At 41.3% G+C, this 20,791-nt stretch overlaps 1 protein-coding gene across 1 annotated transcript; it reads left to right on the top strand.

Annotated features, from left to right (window-relative positions):
• The first annotated feature begins 13,825 nt into the window (after positions 1–13,825).
• zfpl1 (zinc finger protein-like 1) lies at positions 13,826–19,433 on the top strand. The gene is made up of 8 exons (XM_084028763.1): positions 13,826–13,989; positions 15,359–15,466; positions 15,559–15,670; positions 15,875–16,068; positions 17,723–17,801; positions 17,924–18,115; positions 18,261–18,384; positions 18,490–19,433. The coding sequence occupies exons 2-8, from the start codon at positions 15,365–15,367 to the stop codon at positions 18,674–18,676; spliced, it is 990 nt and encodes a 329-aa protein (XP_083884889.1). The 5' UTR covers positions 13,826–13,989; positions 15,359–15,364; the 3' UTR covers positions 18,677–19,433.
• The last annotated feature ends 1,358 nt before the right edge of the window (positions 19,434–20,791 follow it).

The following is a 20,791-nucleotide window of genomic DNA, read 5'->3' as shown; positions in this document are numbered from 1 at the left end:
TTACTGCAACCTGTCATTTCACCTCATGCCTGTGGAAACTGAATATTTTTTATAACTCTCAGAGGTATCGGTAGAGGGTGAAATACTATCTCAGAAATTAAACCTACATATTGTTTTCATTTGATGAGGGCTCTGAATAGCTCTGGGATAAAACAGTGCAGCCTGAGGCCAGACTCTTGGAACAAGCTCAGACTATGAATTGGAACTTAGAAGAGTCAAAAGGCTGCTGCCCTCAGTGACTTCAGGTTTACATTCACCTGAGGGCTCTCGGGAGGCTTCAGTTATGCTTTAAGCAAACCAACACACCGATCCTCAAATGCAATGCAAATTTCTATCTCGACTTGTGAACTGGAATGAGCAATGTGTCTGAAAAATTCAACCACGACGAGTGAATGTGATGATGTCACAATATATTCTCTGCCATTGTGCATGACAATAGGAGAATCAACTACGTTGCCTTGGATACGGAAACAAAGTCTTGCATTTTAACTGCTTTGCTTGTTAACAGTCAACACTGATCGAGTCCATCGGCAGCCGTTGTGTTGGCTTCCTAATGTCTGTGACCTGAATAGTGGAGTTATGGCGTTTGCACTGAAGAGAACCACCAACTGTGAACTTGAGGTACAAACTGCTGTTGTTTTATTTCCTTATGTTCTTCCTTCTTCCATGCAACTTGAATCCCTTGCTGTCACATATTTGATTGCCGTAGAACTGCGGCGTGCTGACACTTTTTTTACTGTTTATGCCCATGGGAGTGTGGTAGGTCTGTGAGAGATTTAATGAGCATCACCACGGATCGCCAATGTAACTGCTGTCGTAAAGCATCGTGAACAGTTTGGAATGGCAGCTGAATTCCCCATGCAGAGCAACAAGATGATTGAGTTGTCCCGTCCTCCGCATACTGGAGCTGTGAGTCGATCCGACGCAACTTAATGAATTGCAAGGGTGATAGTAATATATTAAGTTTATACATCTCAGACTCTGAAGGAACAGTCAAAGGAAGCAGAACATCTGAGAAGCACTTTGTCACATTTTTACTTCTCCAGCACGTCTGTGTGCAGGTGTTGTTGAGGTCCAATTCAATCCTAGTACATCCCAGCAGGTATCACTTCCTATATGACTAATTTGCTTCACAGATTTCACACATTAAAGTGTGTTTAGAATTCTTAAGGAGTAGTACCCTGCTGCATTTGTGAAAAGTATGTCTAAAGCCTTTTGTAGAGCTGCATGAAGTCTGATAAATTGCCATAAATTACACACCTGGATCTCCAACCAAACAACTGATGCTTGAGCTGCATTGTGGGTAATGTAGGCATCGAGCTTTGACAAAAAAGAAGAATGCGTGGAACAAAAAAAGACAGTCTGGCTGGTTTGGATGCATCCATGCGGGACCCAAAGTGTTAAAGGAATACAATGCAAAATGAGTCGAATATTGTGACATTTAAGACACTGAAACCTGAATATAATTATTCTTGTCTCACATAGACAGTTATTGATTAAAATTTTAAGTCAAAAATAATTGAGAACAGACTTATGTAGGGCAGCAAGAGATGTAGAGAGGCCCATTGCAACTTTTGTTTAAAAGGACAGGCCTCTCTGGCCTCACGGTCACCTTGGAAGGCTTCACTGCCAGCAGTACATATGTCTCCGCTGGTCTTTGGCATCCCACTTCCACCTTTTTGTGCTCACAGACATGAAAGAGTATCCCATTGTCATGGTCTGCTGGATCGCAACTCAAATAGCTGTGACCTGAAGGTTGGGCAGTAACCTATTTCCTGCCTCACTCCCGGACAATTTAGGACCGCCCCCTGTAAATCTCATTGTGCAGTGAGGGAAATGAAATATGAGAAATACAATATTGGAAATGAGCCCATAAGACGGGATATTGCAGTGAAAGATATCAAGGAGATGTTGGCGATGGGAGTCGTTGAGGAATCTGAAAGCAGATGGACACGCTTGGTTTCTAACGCAGATGGTTTAATAACGTCTCCCCGAGACTCCAATAGTTAAGGTTTGTATGAGCCGGCAGTCTGAACGTCTTGGATAAGAGTAATGTAAAACGGCTTGGATTCAGGAAGAAACTTCTTGCCTGAGCCCCGATGATCCTGAGGAGACTGCACTGGCTAAACTCACAACACAAATTGCTAATTTAAGCAGAGAGACAAACTGTATTGTTGGCTCAAGCAACAGGATCGCCCTAAACAAGTATCAAGTTTTCCTTGTAGAGCATTTCTAGACCTCACAGAAGTAAGATCAGGCAACAGGCCCTGTTGTTTACGGTAATCGCTTGTTCCTTTATATTAACATAACCCGATATAAGAACCCAGAGCCCTGCGGTATGAATAGAGTACCAACCAAGGTCTCAAAAATACCTTCTGTGCCGCATTGTATCTCTGGAGACGATTGCACGGACGTGATTAGAAATAGAAATATAAAGATGAAGAACCTTCAGCATCAGACGAGACCTGAGTATAATGGACCAGCATTGTGTTGCTGCACAGAAGGAAAGCCCAGTCTTGACGATGACACTAGAACACCTAAAATGTTGTGACTGCCATTTCACTCTTGCCACCGACCGTGCATCTTCTGATGTGCAAACAAACAGACGACTGCAGATTGGGAGCCAGACATAATCCCCGACCCAGAGAGACGTGGCTGAGCTTGTTAGCAGGAGCTCACTGGTGAGACTACTGTGACATGAAGTGGACCTCACTGCTGTATACTGGAATTACAGGATATACTGTATCCTCTTGAACCTGTCTTCACTTCAACCAAGCTCTAACTGGTAGATATGATGTGTTGGTAACATAGTCACCATGACTTTGGCACACTGGTTGTCGACATCTTGGCATTTTGCAACCAGAAGTGAACAAATGGGTAAAGCAGCCCAAAAGCATTCCTTTATCCCTTTAACACCCATTGACTCTAAGTGGACCATAATTTACTAAATTAACATCATGCTGTATAGAAAAAGACTTGGAACAGTGATTGAGACCATAAACTCATGTTTACAATGTTTACTGAGCTCATTAATCAAGTGAGAAGTAGCTCATAGACTTCTATACCGTCTGGGTTATTTTTGCTTTCAGAGGTGTCGCCTCCTGATGGCCGTTAGAGAAAATGCAAATTTAGGTCACTTTCTCTTTGGCTTCACTTTTCATACCAGGAGCTTGCCACCTCGTACGTAAACAGTAAAACCACATAGCTGGGAAGGGACCAAAAAACAGCTCCCCATTTTTATATTTCAGCCTGTGATGAACATCTATCAGACATTTAATGTGTGTCCAATGATCCTACAGCAACACTACAGCAGCCCACTCCTGTTATTCTCATCTGTTCCAAGGTCTCAATCAGCGTCTGGCAATGATTCTCAGAAATCTGTTCAGCTTTAACCTGCAGACATGCCGTATTGTTGTCTTGATACTATTAAGCTTGGATCCTTTTTTTTTAATTACTTAATGTGGGCGTGAAATTGAGACAGAATGCTTATGTGTAGGTGTGAGAAATCTTCTTCAAGAGTGGCTTGAAACAGAGTCATTTTGTGGCAGCACATATCTACTGTAGGTAACCTGACATCTGTATGAAGTGTGCAATTTATTTTGAAGTGGTAGTAATCATTATAATGTGGCTCACCTTACTGATGTAGTACTCCAGACTGGAATAAAATTACATAAACCAATTTAACCTAGCTGTTTTACAATTAGATCAGGAGCATATAACTGACGCAGTTGTTCTGGATGAGCTCCGATGGTAAATAGACTGCAGTAGTCACTTAATAAAACTAATACTGTTAAGAAAAGCTTCTGTGCATGCTGGCAGGATCTGTGCAACTCGGCTACTCGACGCTTTCAGTATTTCTGTACAAAAACACCTGATGTTAAATTCACATTGGACCAGCACTTGTGGGCAGGTGGTCTGTCTGTTTGTGTGTGAGGGGAACATACATTGAAAGGGAAAAGGAAGGATGCCTCGTTGCTATGTAATCAAATGTGAGCCTTTCGACAGAAGGAAAATGTCATTCCGGTTTATAAAGAGGATTTTTTTTTTTCCATCTGCAAAGCACTTATAATGCAAATGCAACTTTAAATTCTGTTTTATTCAAGTTTAGCATGGAACAAATTCAACACACAGAAATGACTCTTCAAAATGCTTCAATTTGTTCCATAACCATCTTCTTACAGCTATTGGTTTTCATTTATTGTTTGTTTTATTTCACCAAGCGCCATCACCAGGTTAAGATTCTATAAAAATGTTAGTTTTCAGCAAGGATTATTTTAGCTCCCAGGGGTCCAGTTGAGTAAATGTTAGGTGCTAATGTTAGCTTTGCAACACTGCATAGCCTTCAGATGTAACTTTATTCACATTCCACTATAACACATGTTATACTGTAAAAATGCTTGAGCGTAACTTAGAGTAATGATTGGCCTAAAACCAACATTTGGACAAAATTGCCAAAATAAACAGAACAGTCGAAAGGCAGAGACAGGCAAGAAGAAAGTCTGTGAAAAAACAGTCCAAAATCAAAAAGCAGGCAACCGAAGACAATTCACAAAGTCACAGGAACACATGAGGACAGGGAAAGCAGGGAACCAGGCTGGAGGACAAGAACACATTAACCAGGATGAACCGACAGAGAGAACACACAGACTAAATACACCAGGGACTAACAAGGAAACAAGACACAGGTGGGCAGACATGAGGGCAGGCTGAAGGCTGATTGGAGGGAGACACACAGGGCAAGGCTGACGAGACTAATCACAACAGGAGGCGGGGAGACAAGGAGGCACAGGTGATACGCATTAGGGCAGATATTGGTTATAATTTCATAATGAAACAGGATAGGAAGGCGTTTAATTTGATTGTTCAAAACATGAGCTCACCACCTTCTCCAGGTTGGCAGCTGATGAGCATGCAGAATAAAACATTGAATATGGCTTTAAAAATACAGAGAAATTGTTTGATTTTTTTGGCATATATTGTTAAATAAGTACACAATGGGGGATCTAAATGGGTTTGAAAAGGCATTTTCATTTCAGTTCGACATGAATTAACAATGGATAATTTATCCACAATTTTTTTATACAGTAAACGTTGCAACCTGTTATTTTGTAAGTGTCGCTTTAGGATCATCATCCTCTTATGTATTGGCTGCTTGGTGGTGCCGTGGTTACCATTGTCGCCTCACAAGAGACGAGAGGGTTCTGCGTTCAGACACGCTGGCGTTTGGAGTTTGCATGTGTTGACTCTAAATTGCCTGTGGTTGTGAATGTGAGAATGAACGTTCTTTGTTCCCTGTCGATGCATCGGCCCTGTGATAGCCTAGCAACCTGTCCAGGGTGTACCCTCCTTCGACCAACGTCATCAGGGATTGGCTCCAGACCCTGAATGGGTTGCGGTTACAGAAAATGGATGGATGGATTTTCTTATGTTCTCTCAGGATGCAGTGGGTGTATTTTGCACTGTGTTTCCTGTTGCTTTAGTCTTCTGATTGATGAATTCCTGAAAACAGAATTCTGGTTGCACAGCAGATGCGTGTAGAAAAATCATTGATTTCCATTGCTATTGTCTCCCAGCTGCCTTCAATCTGATAGATGTCTACACAGCAGCATATTGACATCATTCTAACTCCCATAACCTTGTTAAACACTCAATAAAAACAGCCTCTTCTCATACACTTTCATTCATAATCCACATTTCCATTCACTAACAGTCATGTCAAATAGAATCATTTATGCAAAACATTATCTAAGCAGGTCAATTCAGACTGAAAAGAGTGGCTGCTGAAAAATGTTGGCAAAAGGCATTTGTAAGGCACCAAAAAGAATAAAAGCCTCATTTCAATGAAGAGCAAGGTGCATAGTGCTGCTTTTAAAGGTCCCATATTAAACTGTTTTTCCTCAATTCCACACAGCTGTCAGAGGTCCAACAACACTGTATTCGATATGCATTGCCTCAAACCCATCCGTGGTCCTGAATTTCAGCTGTTTAAAAGTTGCTCAAATGAGCTCTGCTGAGAACAGGCTGTTTCTGTGTCTGCACCTTTAAATGCTAATGAGCTCCTTCTGTCATCGCCCTCTTTGGAGAGCGACAGAGAGGATGCCACTTATGCTAGCGGTAGCATGCGCCAATGTTTATGGTTGTATATTGGTGGATGTATCGCTATGGCTCGCCTACGTGGCTCAGGTGAAGTTGCTGGGTCCAGATCGGGACAGATCCTTTTATGAGGGTCAGTGTCGAGGGAAAGCCAGCTTTGTACTGACCCTCATAACTGAAGCAGTCGGATGTGAAGTAGTTAGCACACAAATACAAGCTAACATGGTCCATAGCCGGCTCATTGTCATTAAAAATGAAACGCAACCACTGTCTCTTCTGTAGCTGGGACAGAATATAAGCACTTATGTTTTTTTGTACTACCAACAACAGAGCAATCTGCGTGTCTAACTCTTACAGGGCGTACCCACCAAGCGCGATGAAACTTCATCGCGCGACAAGATTACATGTAAAGTCAATGCAAAGACGCGATTAGACGCTTCATCGCACCGGGCGACGCAATGGACGCGATAGCGCGGCGCGATGGACGCGAAAAATCGCTTCATCGCTTCATCGCGCCATCGCTTCATCGCGCCATCGCGCCATCGCGCCATCGCTCGAGTTGAAATAATTGAACTTTTGCGGCAAATTCGCGTGAAGACGCGCCGCGACAGCCTATCAGCGTTGAGATCGTCACCGACGTGCTGACGTACGGACGTCCTGGTGTTCCCTCGCTTTTTGCCGGCTTGCCGCTCCAGTGAAGAAGATGGAGGAGACACTGATAGTCGCCGTGACCGCTCACCCAGAGCTATATGATAGTTCCTGTCCCCTCTACAGGGAAGCTGGGAACTTCTCCAGAGTAGATACAGTGCAGCGATGGTGGTTATCTCAGCCATGATCGACGAGAGAATGAAATGGCGGAAGAAATGTTGTTGTTTGGGCGGGCTCGTCGCGCGACGCGATGACGCGATGCCGCGATGAGGCGTTTTTTGGCATATTGGACCGGCGTCAAAACTGGAGCATCTAGCGCGACGCGATTTCATTTGTCGCGCGATTAAATCGCGTTCATCGCGTTTGGTGGGTACGCCCTGTTAGTGACGACATTGTGAAACACTGCTATCTCACTGCTGTCTCACCGCAGGACACAGCAAACTTCACCTCGGTGATGAACGTCCCATCTCGGATATCTCTTATTATCAGAGGAGTTCGGCCTATGCTAATGACTCCCTTAGTTACGTAACGATGGGAGCTGAATCTGAACAGCCTGTAGGAGCACCGTTGTACCAGTGGGGGGGCTACAGAGACCATGCAGGAGTCGCTTGTTTTCCTCATTCTGGGAGTTTACGGGCTCAGCGAGGACCAGTTTATAGGTGTAGAGACCAGAGAAAAACAGTTTTTTATAATGTGGGACCTTCAAACTTTTCACATCTGGTCACGGAAGAAATAACATGTCTCATTACGGACACTGACCCTACCGGATATCTAAAAAGAGGGGGAAAAGTGTTCTGCAATTTGATGAATTTGCTAATGACTACTTGCTAAAAGTCGCTGGCCCACTTCTTCTACTCAGGTCCACCTTTCAACACTTTTATCTTTGAAAAGGAATCTCAGTGGGTAAAATGTTATCAGGCCAAGAGCCGGATAAATTGTTATGACAAATTCGGGCGACTACTCATCTTTATATCAAGAATGATTTTCCCTCTGCGACAGATCCCACGGAGTGTCCACTTTTAATCACTTGAGACTTGAGCGCTGCTCTGATGTTTTCGACGAAGCCATTCTGATCCAACACCTCAAAGGTAGGTGGTGCTGACACATCACTTTAATGGTTCATCCATCTCCACTCAGACTGAACATATCCATCGCACTGTTCATATAATTGTCATCAACTGCGCTAAAAACAACTGTATCCTCTTGGCTCATGTCCTTTTCTCATCCTTCTCACACTTCCCATGAAGGAGCGGAGGGTGTGGTGGACGTATAGGAGGCAACGCAACAGGGCTTGAGGATGACAGATGGCTTTGGTGTTTTCACTTTGACATTGAATGGTCAAGTGAAATTTGAGCTTGGTTTAACAGAGTGAGCAACAGGGTGAGGAGAGTCACAGATGACTCATGGACTCTCAGACAGCTACTGGGCGTCACATCAAAACTGAGTTCACAGATTATAGCCTTCAAAGCCATGCATTCTCCCGCTGCCTCATATAGAGAGGGACACAACAAACAGTTTGATAACCATGGATCAATAAGTTCCAACACTCTTCACCTTAAGCATCAATCTGGGCTAACTGCTAGTCAACACTAAAATTGATCTAGTTGTAGTATTGATAGCATAGATATTTGAGTATCGATCCGCCCACCCAATCAGAATGTGAATGTGTTATTAGGATCCTGATGGATCGTGTGAATGGGGGAATGCTGACATGTAACGTTAAGTGCTTTGAGTATTTGAAAAGACCACCATGAGTGGATCAGCAGGGAGCGATGCGGCAGAATGCACTCTCGCCTGACATACATCATGAAGCATATCATCCATCATAATGTAAAATAAAAATTAAAGAAAATATAATGTCTGCATTTTATTCATAACATTAGTTACCAGCTATGCTCTTTCTTGTCAACCACAGTGGGTTGGTAGGCGACCGGATAAAGAGCTGGTGATGCAAACAGGGAATCCTCTGTAGACCTATCGTCTCATTTTAGAAACTGATCAGTTCTACCGTTGCGGTCTTCAAAAGGACCCGGCCTCCGCAAGATGACGCCAGCTGAATTAGGACATCAGCAAATGTTAGTGTAGTGCAATGGTGAAGATGGCAAACATTACACCTGCTTCAGCATGTTGCGGTGTTGTCATTGTGAGCATGTTAGCATGCTGTTAGCATTTAGCACCAAACTGTGTCTACTGCCTCAGCTGCTGGCTGTAGACTCTTAGTCTTAGTATGATAACTGACTAAATGACAGATGATTATGCCCATGCACCGGATCAAATGTCACCCCAGTCTATTCTGTTAACAATCACTCACAGTCGGGGCGGACCCCACTCTGTGACTCCCTGCTAAAGGTTTCAAACATTTCTTTCTCCATTGTGAGATCTTCGTGGGAGTGTTATTCTCATACTCACTGTGGATCTCACATTGGGGGAGTGTCAATTTCATTTACTGTCTCATAAAGCGGGCCCCTTTGAGACTTAAATGGTGATTGCAGGCCATCCAGAGAACCAATAACAGCTAAGTGCTGGGATGGGGAGGGTGCCTTCATCGTCTGCACACCTTCACTCCTCTTTCCGCCAGAGCACTTGATCCTTGCCTGCATGCTGAAGCACATACACTGCTTCTGCTGCTATTGTCTTGCTCTCTGTCTTGCTTTCACAGAAAGAACTGGGGCATGTTTCTCTTCTTTTTTTTTTCTTTTTTTTTATACCTGCAGTGCTGGCATCTTCACTTACTCTCATTTCAAGAAGTGTGGATAATTGAACGTTGGGTGGATCTGGTCGTTATGCACTTTGGATTTGAATAAAACCATGCTGGGGTTTCTTCATAATTGGTTGAAGATGTGTATGGGAATATTTTCAGTCTTAAATGGCAGGAGGAGCCAATTACGGTATAAAGCTGATAGGGGGTGGATGCTAGGTGGAATGTAGCACATTTTAGCTGCTTAATAGAACCTTTACAGAATTCTCTGCTCGGAAAAAAATGTGCTGCTCAGAGCAATAATTTACACCAAGCATCTTTTAATGAAATTATTCTTTAGAAATTGCCGGTGTGTTCTCTGTCAGCCAATGTGTGTGTGTGTGTGTGTGTGTGTGTGTTTATAAGTGAGTGGGAGAGAGTCTGGCAGTCAGACAAAAAGCCATTCATTTATATTCTTTGTTATCAATTATTTTGTGTGAAATGCAGCTCTTTGTACTTGTTAAACCAAATAAAACACAAGGATAACAGATCCCCAAATGCACTTGGTATATATGCACATCATACGCACGACCTGAGGATGCTTGTGTGTCATTTGTGCAGCGGGTGATGCTTTATGTTTTAAATCCCACGTTGCTCGCCGAGCTCAGTGACGAGGACAGTCTAAGTGCTCCAGACCTCTCAGGCTTTTATGAGATTACGGGGTCCGAAATTAAATAGAGGCATGTGCAAAGGTTGGAAGGCCAGGGAGGAGTCAGACAGGGCCGAGGTAATGTCACTGTGTTGCTGATCTTTATTGGGAGCGACACAGACAGAGCCTCCCGCCCTCCAAACAGGCAGACACACATGCATTTTCCTTTATTGATTAGTTGGGGGGGAAAAAACGGTTGAGGTCAGCAGGCATATGTCTGAATTTCTTTCTCTCTGTCTCTCACACTCCATTTATCTCTGTCTGATTCAATGCTCTCCTTCCCCCATCAGGGGGCCGTGCTTCATCCATATATCTGCTGCTCCCCTCCCCTGACCCGCTCTCACACTCTACGTTTTCTTTTTGTCTGTCTCTTTGCCCTTCACTTGACACACATAAATCAATCACTCAATCCAATTTCATTCAGAGCAAAGCCTTTGCGTCTGCGCCGCCGTCCTGATAAAGTAGCAGTATCCACAGTGTCATTACATCGCAAATTAAATGACGTGGTTATGACCCTGGATTTGATTTTCCTTCGTTTTCAGTTTTCACGCACCGTACGTACAAGAGGATGGACAAAATGGGGGCAAACACAGTAGTTTTCATCCCACAGGCTGGAACCCCCAGTGGGGCGCTTGATTGTTTCAGGTACTCAAGACGATTATGGAGCAAGAATATAAAATGATATAAATGGAGTGTACTTTGTCAGATATTTCCTCTCAGTAAAATGCTGATTGTGTTCACTTGTTCAGAACTCTTCATACAGTTACAGTAACAACGGGACGTTACATGGACCAAACAACTATTTTTTTCAATGCTTCGACTGTAATTTGGATTCAGTTCATTCAAGTGTGGAATTCTCTGTTTAAAAAAATAATGATGCATATGGACTCAAGTTTATAATTGGTGAAGGTTAAAACTAGATTTGATTCATATCAACGTGAGATGTACTGAAATTCTTTCAGCCATCTTTTAAAAAGGGACATCTTCCTTACGGAAAGTTTGTTGAAAAGCATTATCTTTGCACATTTAATGTTTTTATATTTGTTAGTCTTTAGCTCGAGCGCCTCAGCTAAATCCGATACCGGAGGGGCTTCATATCAATAATAAAAATCATCAACATTAGCATAAACATGAACAGTAACTTAGCATTTTGCATGAAATGTCTTTGTGTGCAAAGCTATAGATTGTAAACCGATGTAACTGAAACTTCAGTACTGAACAAATGCCCGCTTGTATTTAAGGTTACATTTAAAAAGATGAGATGACACAATGTGTATAAAAGGATCTTGCACACCAAACTAACTAAATGAAACTGCATGCTGTAGAGTATTTTTTAATTTTCTGTATGTATGCGTTTTTTATTTTCTTCTTTTCCCGTCTCATAAATGCAACATGTTTAAAAGGTGTTACACATTAAAAAACATCACAGACTCCAGTAAGCAACAACCATCACGGACCGTCTGGACTTTTCAGCATCCCTCTGATTTAGGGCCAATCCCTTTTACAGTAACATCAGGAAGCTGATACATTAAAGAAGCCGCGCCTGAATCTTAACGCTTTTCCTCACAGATGGAGCTGATAGCTGATCAATAGTTGCCAGACTCAATCAATCAATGTCCCCCCTCCCCACCGCCCCACCCCAACAACCTCTCTGTGCACTTCACACCCAGCCGCCTCAGCTCCAGGGCTGATTTGTCCTCCATTGCCTCTGTCATTTGCCTTTAGATTTCCCTTCCATCTGATAGCTTCGGTGCTTTTATAATGCCCTTTCCACATGTCCTTACCCCTGTCAGTGATTTATATGTGTGTCTGGTCATCACCGAGGACACTACAAGTTCATGCTCATTTGCACAAAGTAATTTAGTCTCATAGTCACTGTTTTTCTTCTTCAAATAAATTGAATAAATTGCCACTGGGGTTGATACACAAATCCAGAGTAAAAGTAAACAGGTTCAAGAGTTGGCTCTACAGAACTTCTTAAATGCAACTTTATTGAAAGAATAAGTAGCCTACAAGTTAATTAATTTGAAAATGTAATTCTTTTTTCACTGCCATGCGACAATTTGAAGATGGATTTTACACTCAGTGCTTCATTAAGCAACTTTTTTATTTCATGCAGCATAATTTGATTCAGTGCCGCGGACCTTTTAAGATCCACACTACAGAACGTTGCTGCCTCCTTGCTTCGCAATTCTGGGCCTCTAGCTGTTTTTCTTTTGCTTTTTCATTCTCACATTTTACTCTCATCGCTTCCCTCTACAGGCAATTCACAAGTGCAGTGGACTGTGAAGACACCAAAAGATGAAGCCTGGTTCTCAAATACATGCATGGCCATTTACACACACGACACGCCGACTGTAAAGACAAAAAGTCATTATTATGCATGAACAAGCAGCGCCGTGCGCACATCGATGTCATTACCATGCATTTAAAAAAAAAAAAATGCTTGTCATGGCTGAATTGAAGTCCCAACTTTTTAAGGCAGCAGCTCTGAATCTTTATAACGTTGTTGGTGTCTATCAATGATGGTGTAGTTTTTTATGTACGTTTTTATTTAAGTAATTTCCTACATTTACAATCCCTTATTATCTCTTTATGTCCATTTCCATTTAACATTTATGACATTTGGCAGACATTCTCTGCCACACCGAGTTAAAATGTGCTCATTCAGACAACACCATCACATCAGATGAAGACACATTTTGGAGCAATCAAAGTGTCCCAGTGATCTGCTTCTTATAATAGCAAGAAAAAGCCATAAGTCCAATGATCCTGAGCAAAGCATTGATCTATTCTAGATCCACACATTCACATAGACGATCAATAACGTGTGTGATGACATGTTAGCATCTGTTCTGCTGATGAAAGGTTCATATCTGTATTGTCACAGACAGTGCTGATTAGTGAATGATTGAACCCAGCTTTTTGAGTAGGTCTACTGTTGATAATAGCCAATACGTCATTGGCTCTCAGGTTGTACACCATCTGCTGGCCAAACACACTAACTGCAATTTGAGACAAACCTGTCAAATATATAACAGCATGAACATAACAAATATAGTTTCAAGTAAAGAAAAACGTGATTGTGTTACTAAATAAAAACCAAGAAAGGCATGACAATTCCATCATATATATACACAAACACACACATCACTCATCTCACGTCTCTCTTTGTGCACAATAATGAATATTAAAATGTATATAAATCATATAGCGTGCACGACATTCATAAGAATCTGCTTAGTGATATCTGGTGAGGATAATATCTCTTGTAAATATTGTTAATAAACTATGCAACGTCATATCATTTATTTTCATTCATATAATTCAAAGTGTCAGTCTTGCAGTTGGGACGTTATTAAGCACCTGTGCATGTAAAATGAAGCAGAGCCTCCACCACTCCAGTATGAAGAGAAAAGCTTCTTTCCACACTGATTAAAGAACATGAAGTTAACAAGAGAAGAAGAAAAAAATAGCGGAACAAACTTTCCTACACTGTACATGTAGCGATACCATGCGTCTATGTCTAATAGAGTTACATGTCTAAAGCTGTATAAATAACATAGAGCATATCAAATTGAAAAACTGCATTTTGTGAAAGGAATATAAAGGAATATACAATCCGGCCAGTAGGTGGCTGAGTGCAACTGTTGGTATGTTAAAAAAACACACGAAGAAGACGCAGAAAGCGGAAGAGACGTGGCACATAAACAGAGCGAGGAAGGAACCAGCTAGCTGCAGTGAAGTTTACTGATGACAGCTTCTGGAGCCGCCTTCTACGAGAATTTGACAAGGAAGCTTAAATGACAGTCGCACAGCAGTACCTGAAACGAACGGGACTTGATTAAAGTCTGTGTGACAGGTAACATTGATTTATTTATTCATTTGCGTTGGAACTTCCTCAACTGTACCAGCTAGCTAGATTAGCTCGCCAACGTCACCTCACCTGACAACTTCCAGCTAAAGGTAGCGGCTAACGTTAGCTCAGATACATGTTGGGAATGAGCTGCTTAGGAGTGTTGTTGCTGACAAGACGTGTTTGTTCGTGTTGAAACATGAAGTTAGAGCACAAAAACGGACCCATGGCCTACCGAAATGTGTACCCTGCGATAACTTATGTCAAGTTGGCCAAAAACACAACATTCGCACATTCACATCTACAGACAGTAGCTTCGAGTGCTGGGTGCCATTGACAACTAGCTTAGGAGTAGTTAGATGATGTGGTAGCCTGTCGATAACTATAATGTGGCGAGGATTTGACTGTCAAAATTGCTTACAATCCACAAGCTATAGGCTTGTTTGGGATCCGCATCCAATAATTGTGACATGGCAATTAGGAAACACAACATGTATAGGACCTATGATCTATGGTCCATGATGACCAAAATCCCTGAAATACAAACATCGAAGGATGGCTAAGTCACAGTATGTAATGCAATATTGCATTATATCAATATAAGGGGAAAAATCAATCCAGAAGCAAAATAATCAGACAAGAATGGTATCTGTCTAAATCAGAACCTGAAATACCTGATAAATACCAGCACTGGTTTGGAACATTGTCTGCAATGGCCAAATACAATTGGATAAATTAATGGCATAATAGCTTGTTTATTATGTTATGCTGCAGTTTCAGATGATTGACCATCTCTTCTGATATATCTACATATCTCTAAGCCACAATATGTTATGTACAAAATAAATGTTTACAATGAGCTTTTTATAGCCTATTTAGTTATTTCCTAATCCACATGGCGAATATGTATTACTGACCTTTAACATAACTTGTTTGGCAGAATAGTTATACACATCATACAACACTTTTGATGATCTCTCATCTGATGACTTGTGTGTATTCAGAATATAGCAGAAAATGAGGAACAATAACTCAACACTTAAGTAGTCGCAAGCGACCGATGTGTCTGGAAATTTAAGGCTGTCACTCAAGAAAATAGGGAAGAGATAAAGTCATGTTAATGATCGCTTCTGTTGTGTTGCTCAAGTCTGTATTCAAAACAACATTTGACTCAACACTGCGTCATTGGAAATGTTTTTATGTAACATGCGTTTGCTAGTAAATGAAGACATAATAATCTTGCTTAAAGCTCCTGCTCATACTAAACCATCTGCACTTGACAGAGTGATGAGAACCAGGCTCAGTCTGAAGAATGTGTGTTGCATACATCCATAACAAACCTGCATTTCTTTCTGTTTACCTCAATGCTGTACAGGTGGCTATGGGTCTCTGCAAGTGTCCGAAGAGAAAGGTCACCAATTTATTCTGCTTCGAACATCGTGTAAATGTGTGCGAGCATTGCCTGGTCTCCAATCACAACAAGGTCAGTGAGTGAATAAGTATCACATGCGTTATGTGTGCACAAAATTTGTAACATCAAATTAACATTCTGTATTTCCACTTGGTGTCCTTCAGTGTATCGTGCAGTCCTACTTGCAATGGCTTCAGGACAGCGATTACAACCCCAACTGTACTCTGTGTAATACTCTACTGAATGCTCAAGACACTGTCAGGCTCGTCTGCTATGGTAAGGAACTCACATTTCAGTTTATTATGAACCCACACGAATACATGCTCACTGATGTTTAAAGGGACAGTTCAACAGAATTACCAACAAAAAAAAAGTTTATCCACTGATATCTCTATCTAGAAATACAAAACAATGGGGATGGATGGAATTGCATTTTTGGAAAAATGACATCCCACCCTTGTTCCTATTTTCCTTCCACAGATGTGTTTCACTGGTCCTGTCTCAATAACTTGGCCTCTCGGCTGCCACTCCATACGGCTCCAGCAGGATACCAGTGTCCCACCTGTCAGGGTCCAGTGTTTCCCCCTTCCAACCTTGCCAGCCCAATTGCTGATGTGCTGAAAGAACAGCTGTCATCTGTTAACTGGGCTAGAGCTGGTTTAGGGCTGCCTCTGGTAAGGGTTTATTATTGTTATCTCCCTTGTTTTGTTATCTCACGACAATTAATAGACAGTCTTCCTGAAAACAAATCAAGAGAAAATAAAATGCACATTCAGAACTCTACGTTTTCAGGTTGTATTTAAAGGTACAGTGTGTAGCATTTGGGGGCATTTAGCTTAGAAGTTGAAGATTGCAACCAAATAAAACGTTTCCCATATACCAAGCGTGTCGGAGGGCTATGGTGGCCGATGTGAGAATGCAAATGGCCCTTTCTAGAGCCAGAGTTTAGTTTGTCCATTCTGGGCTACTATAGAAACACAGTGACCATATAAATGGCTCATCCAAAGGTTACGAAACACAGTGATTTTTGGTTTGAAGTTGGGGATGATTATTATTTATCAGCAATCATTTAATTGGTTGAAGGATTTTATTGAGCATATGAAAGTTAATTAACAACATGTAGTTTCCTATTACATTGTAGATATCAGTAGAATGATGTACTTTCAAAGAATGTTACAATTAATCACTTCTGCAACCAGGGGGCGCTAGTGGACTTGACCACCCCAAACCCGCAGTATAAAGGCGATGCCTCTTCACCTGGCTTTAGCTGGCAGCATGGATCTTTTTATGGGACATTTCTCCGTCCTTGGATACAAACTGCAGAGAGACGGTTATAATATAATGTTGGTATTATTATTCATAACTTACAAAAGCATCGAATGCAATAATCCACCTTCGATTCGCCTCCCTTTCTCTCAAACACAGAGCAAGCGAAGCAGCACTCAGTCCTCTAGACATAATCATTTTTTAAATTGCTCCTTCCATCTATATTTTTTGCCGTTTAGCCTTTCAAAACAACATTTTCACTGCACGCACCTGAATTGATTAAGCGGTCTAGCAGCAAACTAATAGCACTTAAAATTACATTCATACACAATGTTAGACATTTGAAAAGTTTTGGGCAAAAAAAATAACGGAAGCAAACTTTAAATGTAAAAAAATAAGTGACATTCAATACAGCCCTTGTATTTTCAGCGGCAGCGTTTTTTTTTTTTGTTAGGTTCTTCTTTTGAAGTTTTTGAGCCTCTTTCTTCTGTTAGTGGATATTATTTTACAAGTGCATGTTTTCTGGTATTCAATTATTCAATGTAATATGTTTAGGCCTCTACATCTGTTTGTTTGTTTTTTTGGGTGGGGGGGGGGGGGGGGGGGGGGCATTTTAGCCTTTGAGATAGGACTGTGTGAGAGTGAATGGGAGAGAGATGGGGAACAGGTCAGATTCAAGGCCTCTACATCTTTATACATTTTATAGGTTATGCGTTCCTGTTAGAGAATACTCAAATGTTGTTGTGGAAATAAAGCTTTGATTTAGGAAAACACAGTTGGCATTGTTTGATACAAGCTTAATGTTTGTTTGTTTTTTAATTATGGTTAATCAATTAATGGATCATTATGTTACCAATGATTAAGTTAAGTGCTTAGAATTTGTAACCCTATTTCTGATGATGATGAGCTACTAAAGAAAACATACTTATTCATATTATATTCAATATATTATTTAATTATGCCAATAGATCCCCTAAATGCTACACACTTTTCCTTTTGAATGGTAAATTATACAGATGTAATGTCCTAGGATATTTGTAAAATATCATGTTTGACTGACAGATTGAAGAGCCCATCGGGGTCCTTGAGGAGACCGCAGCTCACGATGTCACTGATTATACCGACTGGTCAACATTTGATGGTGAGCCTTCATTTTTACTTTTCAGTAAATCGCAACATGTTTCATAGCTGTTAATTACACAGTATCATTTTAATGGTGTAATCAAATTTTCTCTTTTTTTCCCCTTTTTTTTCCTTCCACAGCACAAGAACAAAGTAACATTTACCCCAGCCACTCTTACAACACCAGCATCAACCCACCACCAAATCCAGTCTCACCTCCAGCACAGGAAGACCTTGGAGGTTCTCATAAAAATGGGGATCCAAACATGCAGGAGCAGTCTGTGGTCAACTTCACTAACACAGCTGCCCGTGACACAATTACACTACACACAGGTGAAGCATGGGAAACCCTCTGAATCTACTTACTCCTACTGCTTATAAAGTGCTGCTCGTCTTTGTTTCAGTGTCCTAAAGGTCACTCTTACACACATACTATGTTGTATTCAAAGGATTAACAAAATAATTTGTTCACCTCCAGCATCGTCGCCAAGAAAGATCTACGACACGCGGGACATTGATCACAGCTCTGTCACACAGATCGACTTTGACGATGACAAGTACCGGCGACGGCCGGCGTTAAGTTGGTTTGCTCAAATCCTCAAGTAAGTATCACGATCTGCTGTCGAACTGATCTGTCTTTTTAACTATGAAAGAATTACTATGCAAATAGTCATCGTGATCCCTGATTTCTGAAAAAATCTTTTCAGAAATCGCACAGGTGGAAAGCGGACATCTCTGTCCTGGAAGCAGAGGGTCTTCATGCTGCTCGTGGTTGGAGTTCTTGGATTCTTTACGTTGATAATCATCATGGCTAAACTTGGACGCGCCTCCGCCGGCTCCGACCCGAATCTAGATCCTCTTCTCAACCCCCACATCCGTGTGGGGAAAAACTGATAACAAGCATTGATTCCTTCTCTTCTGTCCGTGTTACACAATATAAGCCTGTGTAGAACGAGCTGAAATGGGACTTTCTAATACTTGGTTAGCCCAACCTACAGAGGGAGTGGTTTACAAACGTGAACCAAAAAGAGAAAGGGATGCTGCACTTTTTTCTTTTCTTTTTTAAGAATGGAGACATCAGGCAGTAGGAACCTTCACAGACCATAACAGATAACAACATTCACATGTATCCGGTGATCCAAGAAAAGCAGCCCGAAAGTGAGCAAGGCCCAATGCATTTAGATGAAGGATCCAGTTATTGTCGCTCTGAAAAGCTAACGATGAAGAGAGGTAGTATTTCTATTTACAGTTCCAGCTAACATTTGTCAGTGATCTTTGTAAGTGGTTTTTGTTCAGTTCAGTTCAGTAGAAACTAAATAAACACTGCTGATGTTGAAAGAACATCTTTACTTGCCTGAAAAGTCAGAACATATGATCCGCAGTGAAACGTTCGATAACGTTGACACATAAACTGATTCCACCTGCTGATTTGATGTGAGTGGCCGTTGTGTGTTTCTCCTTTTTCGAGAACATGTTGCCCTCATGACTGGAATCACATATATCCCACACACACAAGATAAATACATAACTATTTAACAGTGTCTGCATTACTTCTGAAATTGAGTGCATTGCTTTTAGATTTGCCATACATACTGTATGTACATTTTTCTGATGATTTTTTGACTGTCTATTAAATGGGAATACTACGGGATATTATGTTTTATAAAGTCCATGATTTGTGACCGTTATCTCCTGCTGTGTAAAGGCAAAATAGAGGGAAGCATTTCTGCAATGTCAGTTCAGTCGGACAACTCACGTTTGAAATGTTTATTTTAGCAGCAGAAGATAGTGTTTAGCGTCTAGGCTCCAGCCTCATCACTCCCCATATATGATGACATAGAGATGATGGGGGGTAATGAGTCTTGCAGGTGGATGCTGGGGAGGTGGAGGGGTTGAAACATGCAATACTGACGTAGCAGCAGAGGCACTGACGGCCGAAAGGGGGAGATGTAAAATATTGTAGCTTAAATAGAGGGCCAAAACTCCCTTTGTGTTGTGCAGCTTACATTTTTTATGATTAATGTCATAAAACAAGAATATATATATGTTACAGTTGCACATTTGAGTGCAGTTGTTCAGACAAAAAAATGGTGGTCTGTGATGGCATTGATTTGCTGTTCACAAATCATTGGTATGAATGAAGAAGATCCCACACAATAGATGCAATGCTAGGTTTTCTGTGTGCCATATTCTAAATTCCTGCATTCCTTTTCAAAGCAATATTTGCACTAAATTGATTTTTATAAATAATTACTTAAGAAAGTGTAGGAAAGATAGCAACTAACCACTCACTTGCTGTTCTCCCTATATAGCAAGGCATTGCATATGTCATCAAAATAAAACACAGTTTACTCTCAAAGATAATGCCGTTTGTACCTTATTTCAACAGGGGAACATTAAAAGTAAAGATTTCACTTTGCTCAGATTACCTTTGAATAACTTGCATGCATCATCATCACCTGATGGGATACGATCTGTAATCACACATTTTTATCAAGTCCATAGACAGAACTTAAGGAGAAAATAAGGTAAAGAAATGTTTTTTGTGAAGACAACAAACTTATTTGGTCATATCGTATCCAAGATGAATTGAACAGAAGTGTTTCTTATGTTATTATGTTTTAGAAATGTTTTAATATTCACACTCCCACCTTGTGGTGAACATCTAATTTGTATTGTGAGGAAGAGCAGACAGGCCTTCCCTGAGACAAAACCTGATGAAAATACTCACTGTGGTGCTCAACCATGACATTTCTCTACAAAGATTTTTGCACACTACTCCCTCTGGTGGTGCGTCCTGTCTAGGTGCCGAGCTCAGTGATGGGGCTGAGAGCAGGTCCAGGTCCGTAGACGAACCATCTCTCAAACTTCAGTGGCTTCAAAGGGCTTCTGTTCCCTGTGAGGTCTGTGAAATGTATCATGTCTTGTTGCACATACAGAGAAATGGACAACTGGTATTTAAAACCTCCTTAAACCCTTCACTTAGGTTTAGTTGCTGTATTATCTATT

The sequence above is a fragment of the Eutrigla gurnardus genome, assembly GCF_963514095.1.
Source record: "Eutrigla gurnardus genome assembly, chromosome: 15".
Lineage (NCBI taxonomy): Eukaryota > Metazoa > Chordata > Actinopteri > Perciformes > Triglidae > Eutrigla > Eutrigla gurnardus.
This window is presented reverse-complemented; position numbering and strand designations above follow the sequence as displayed.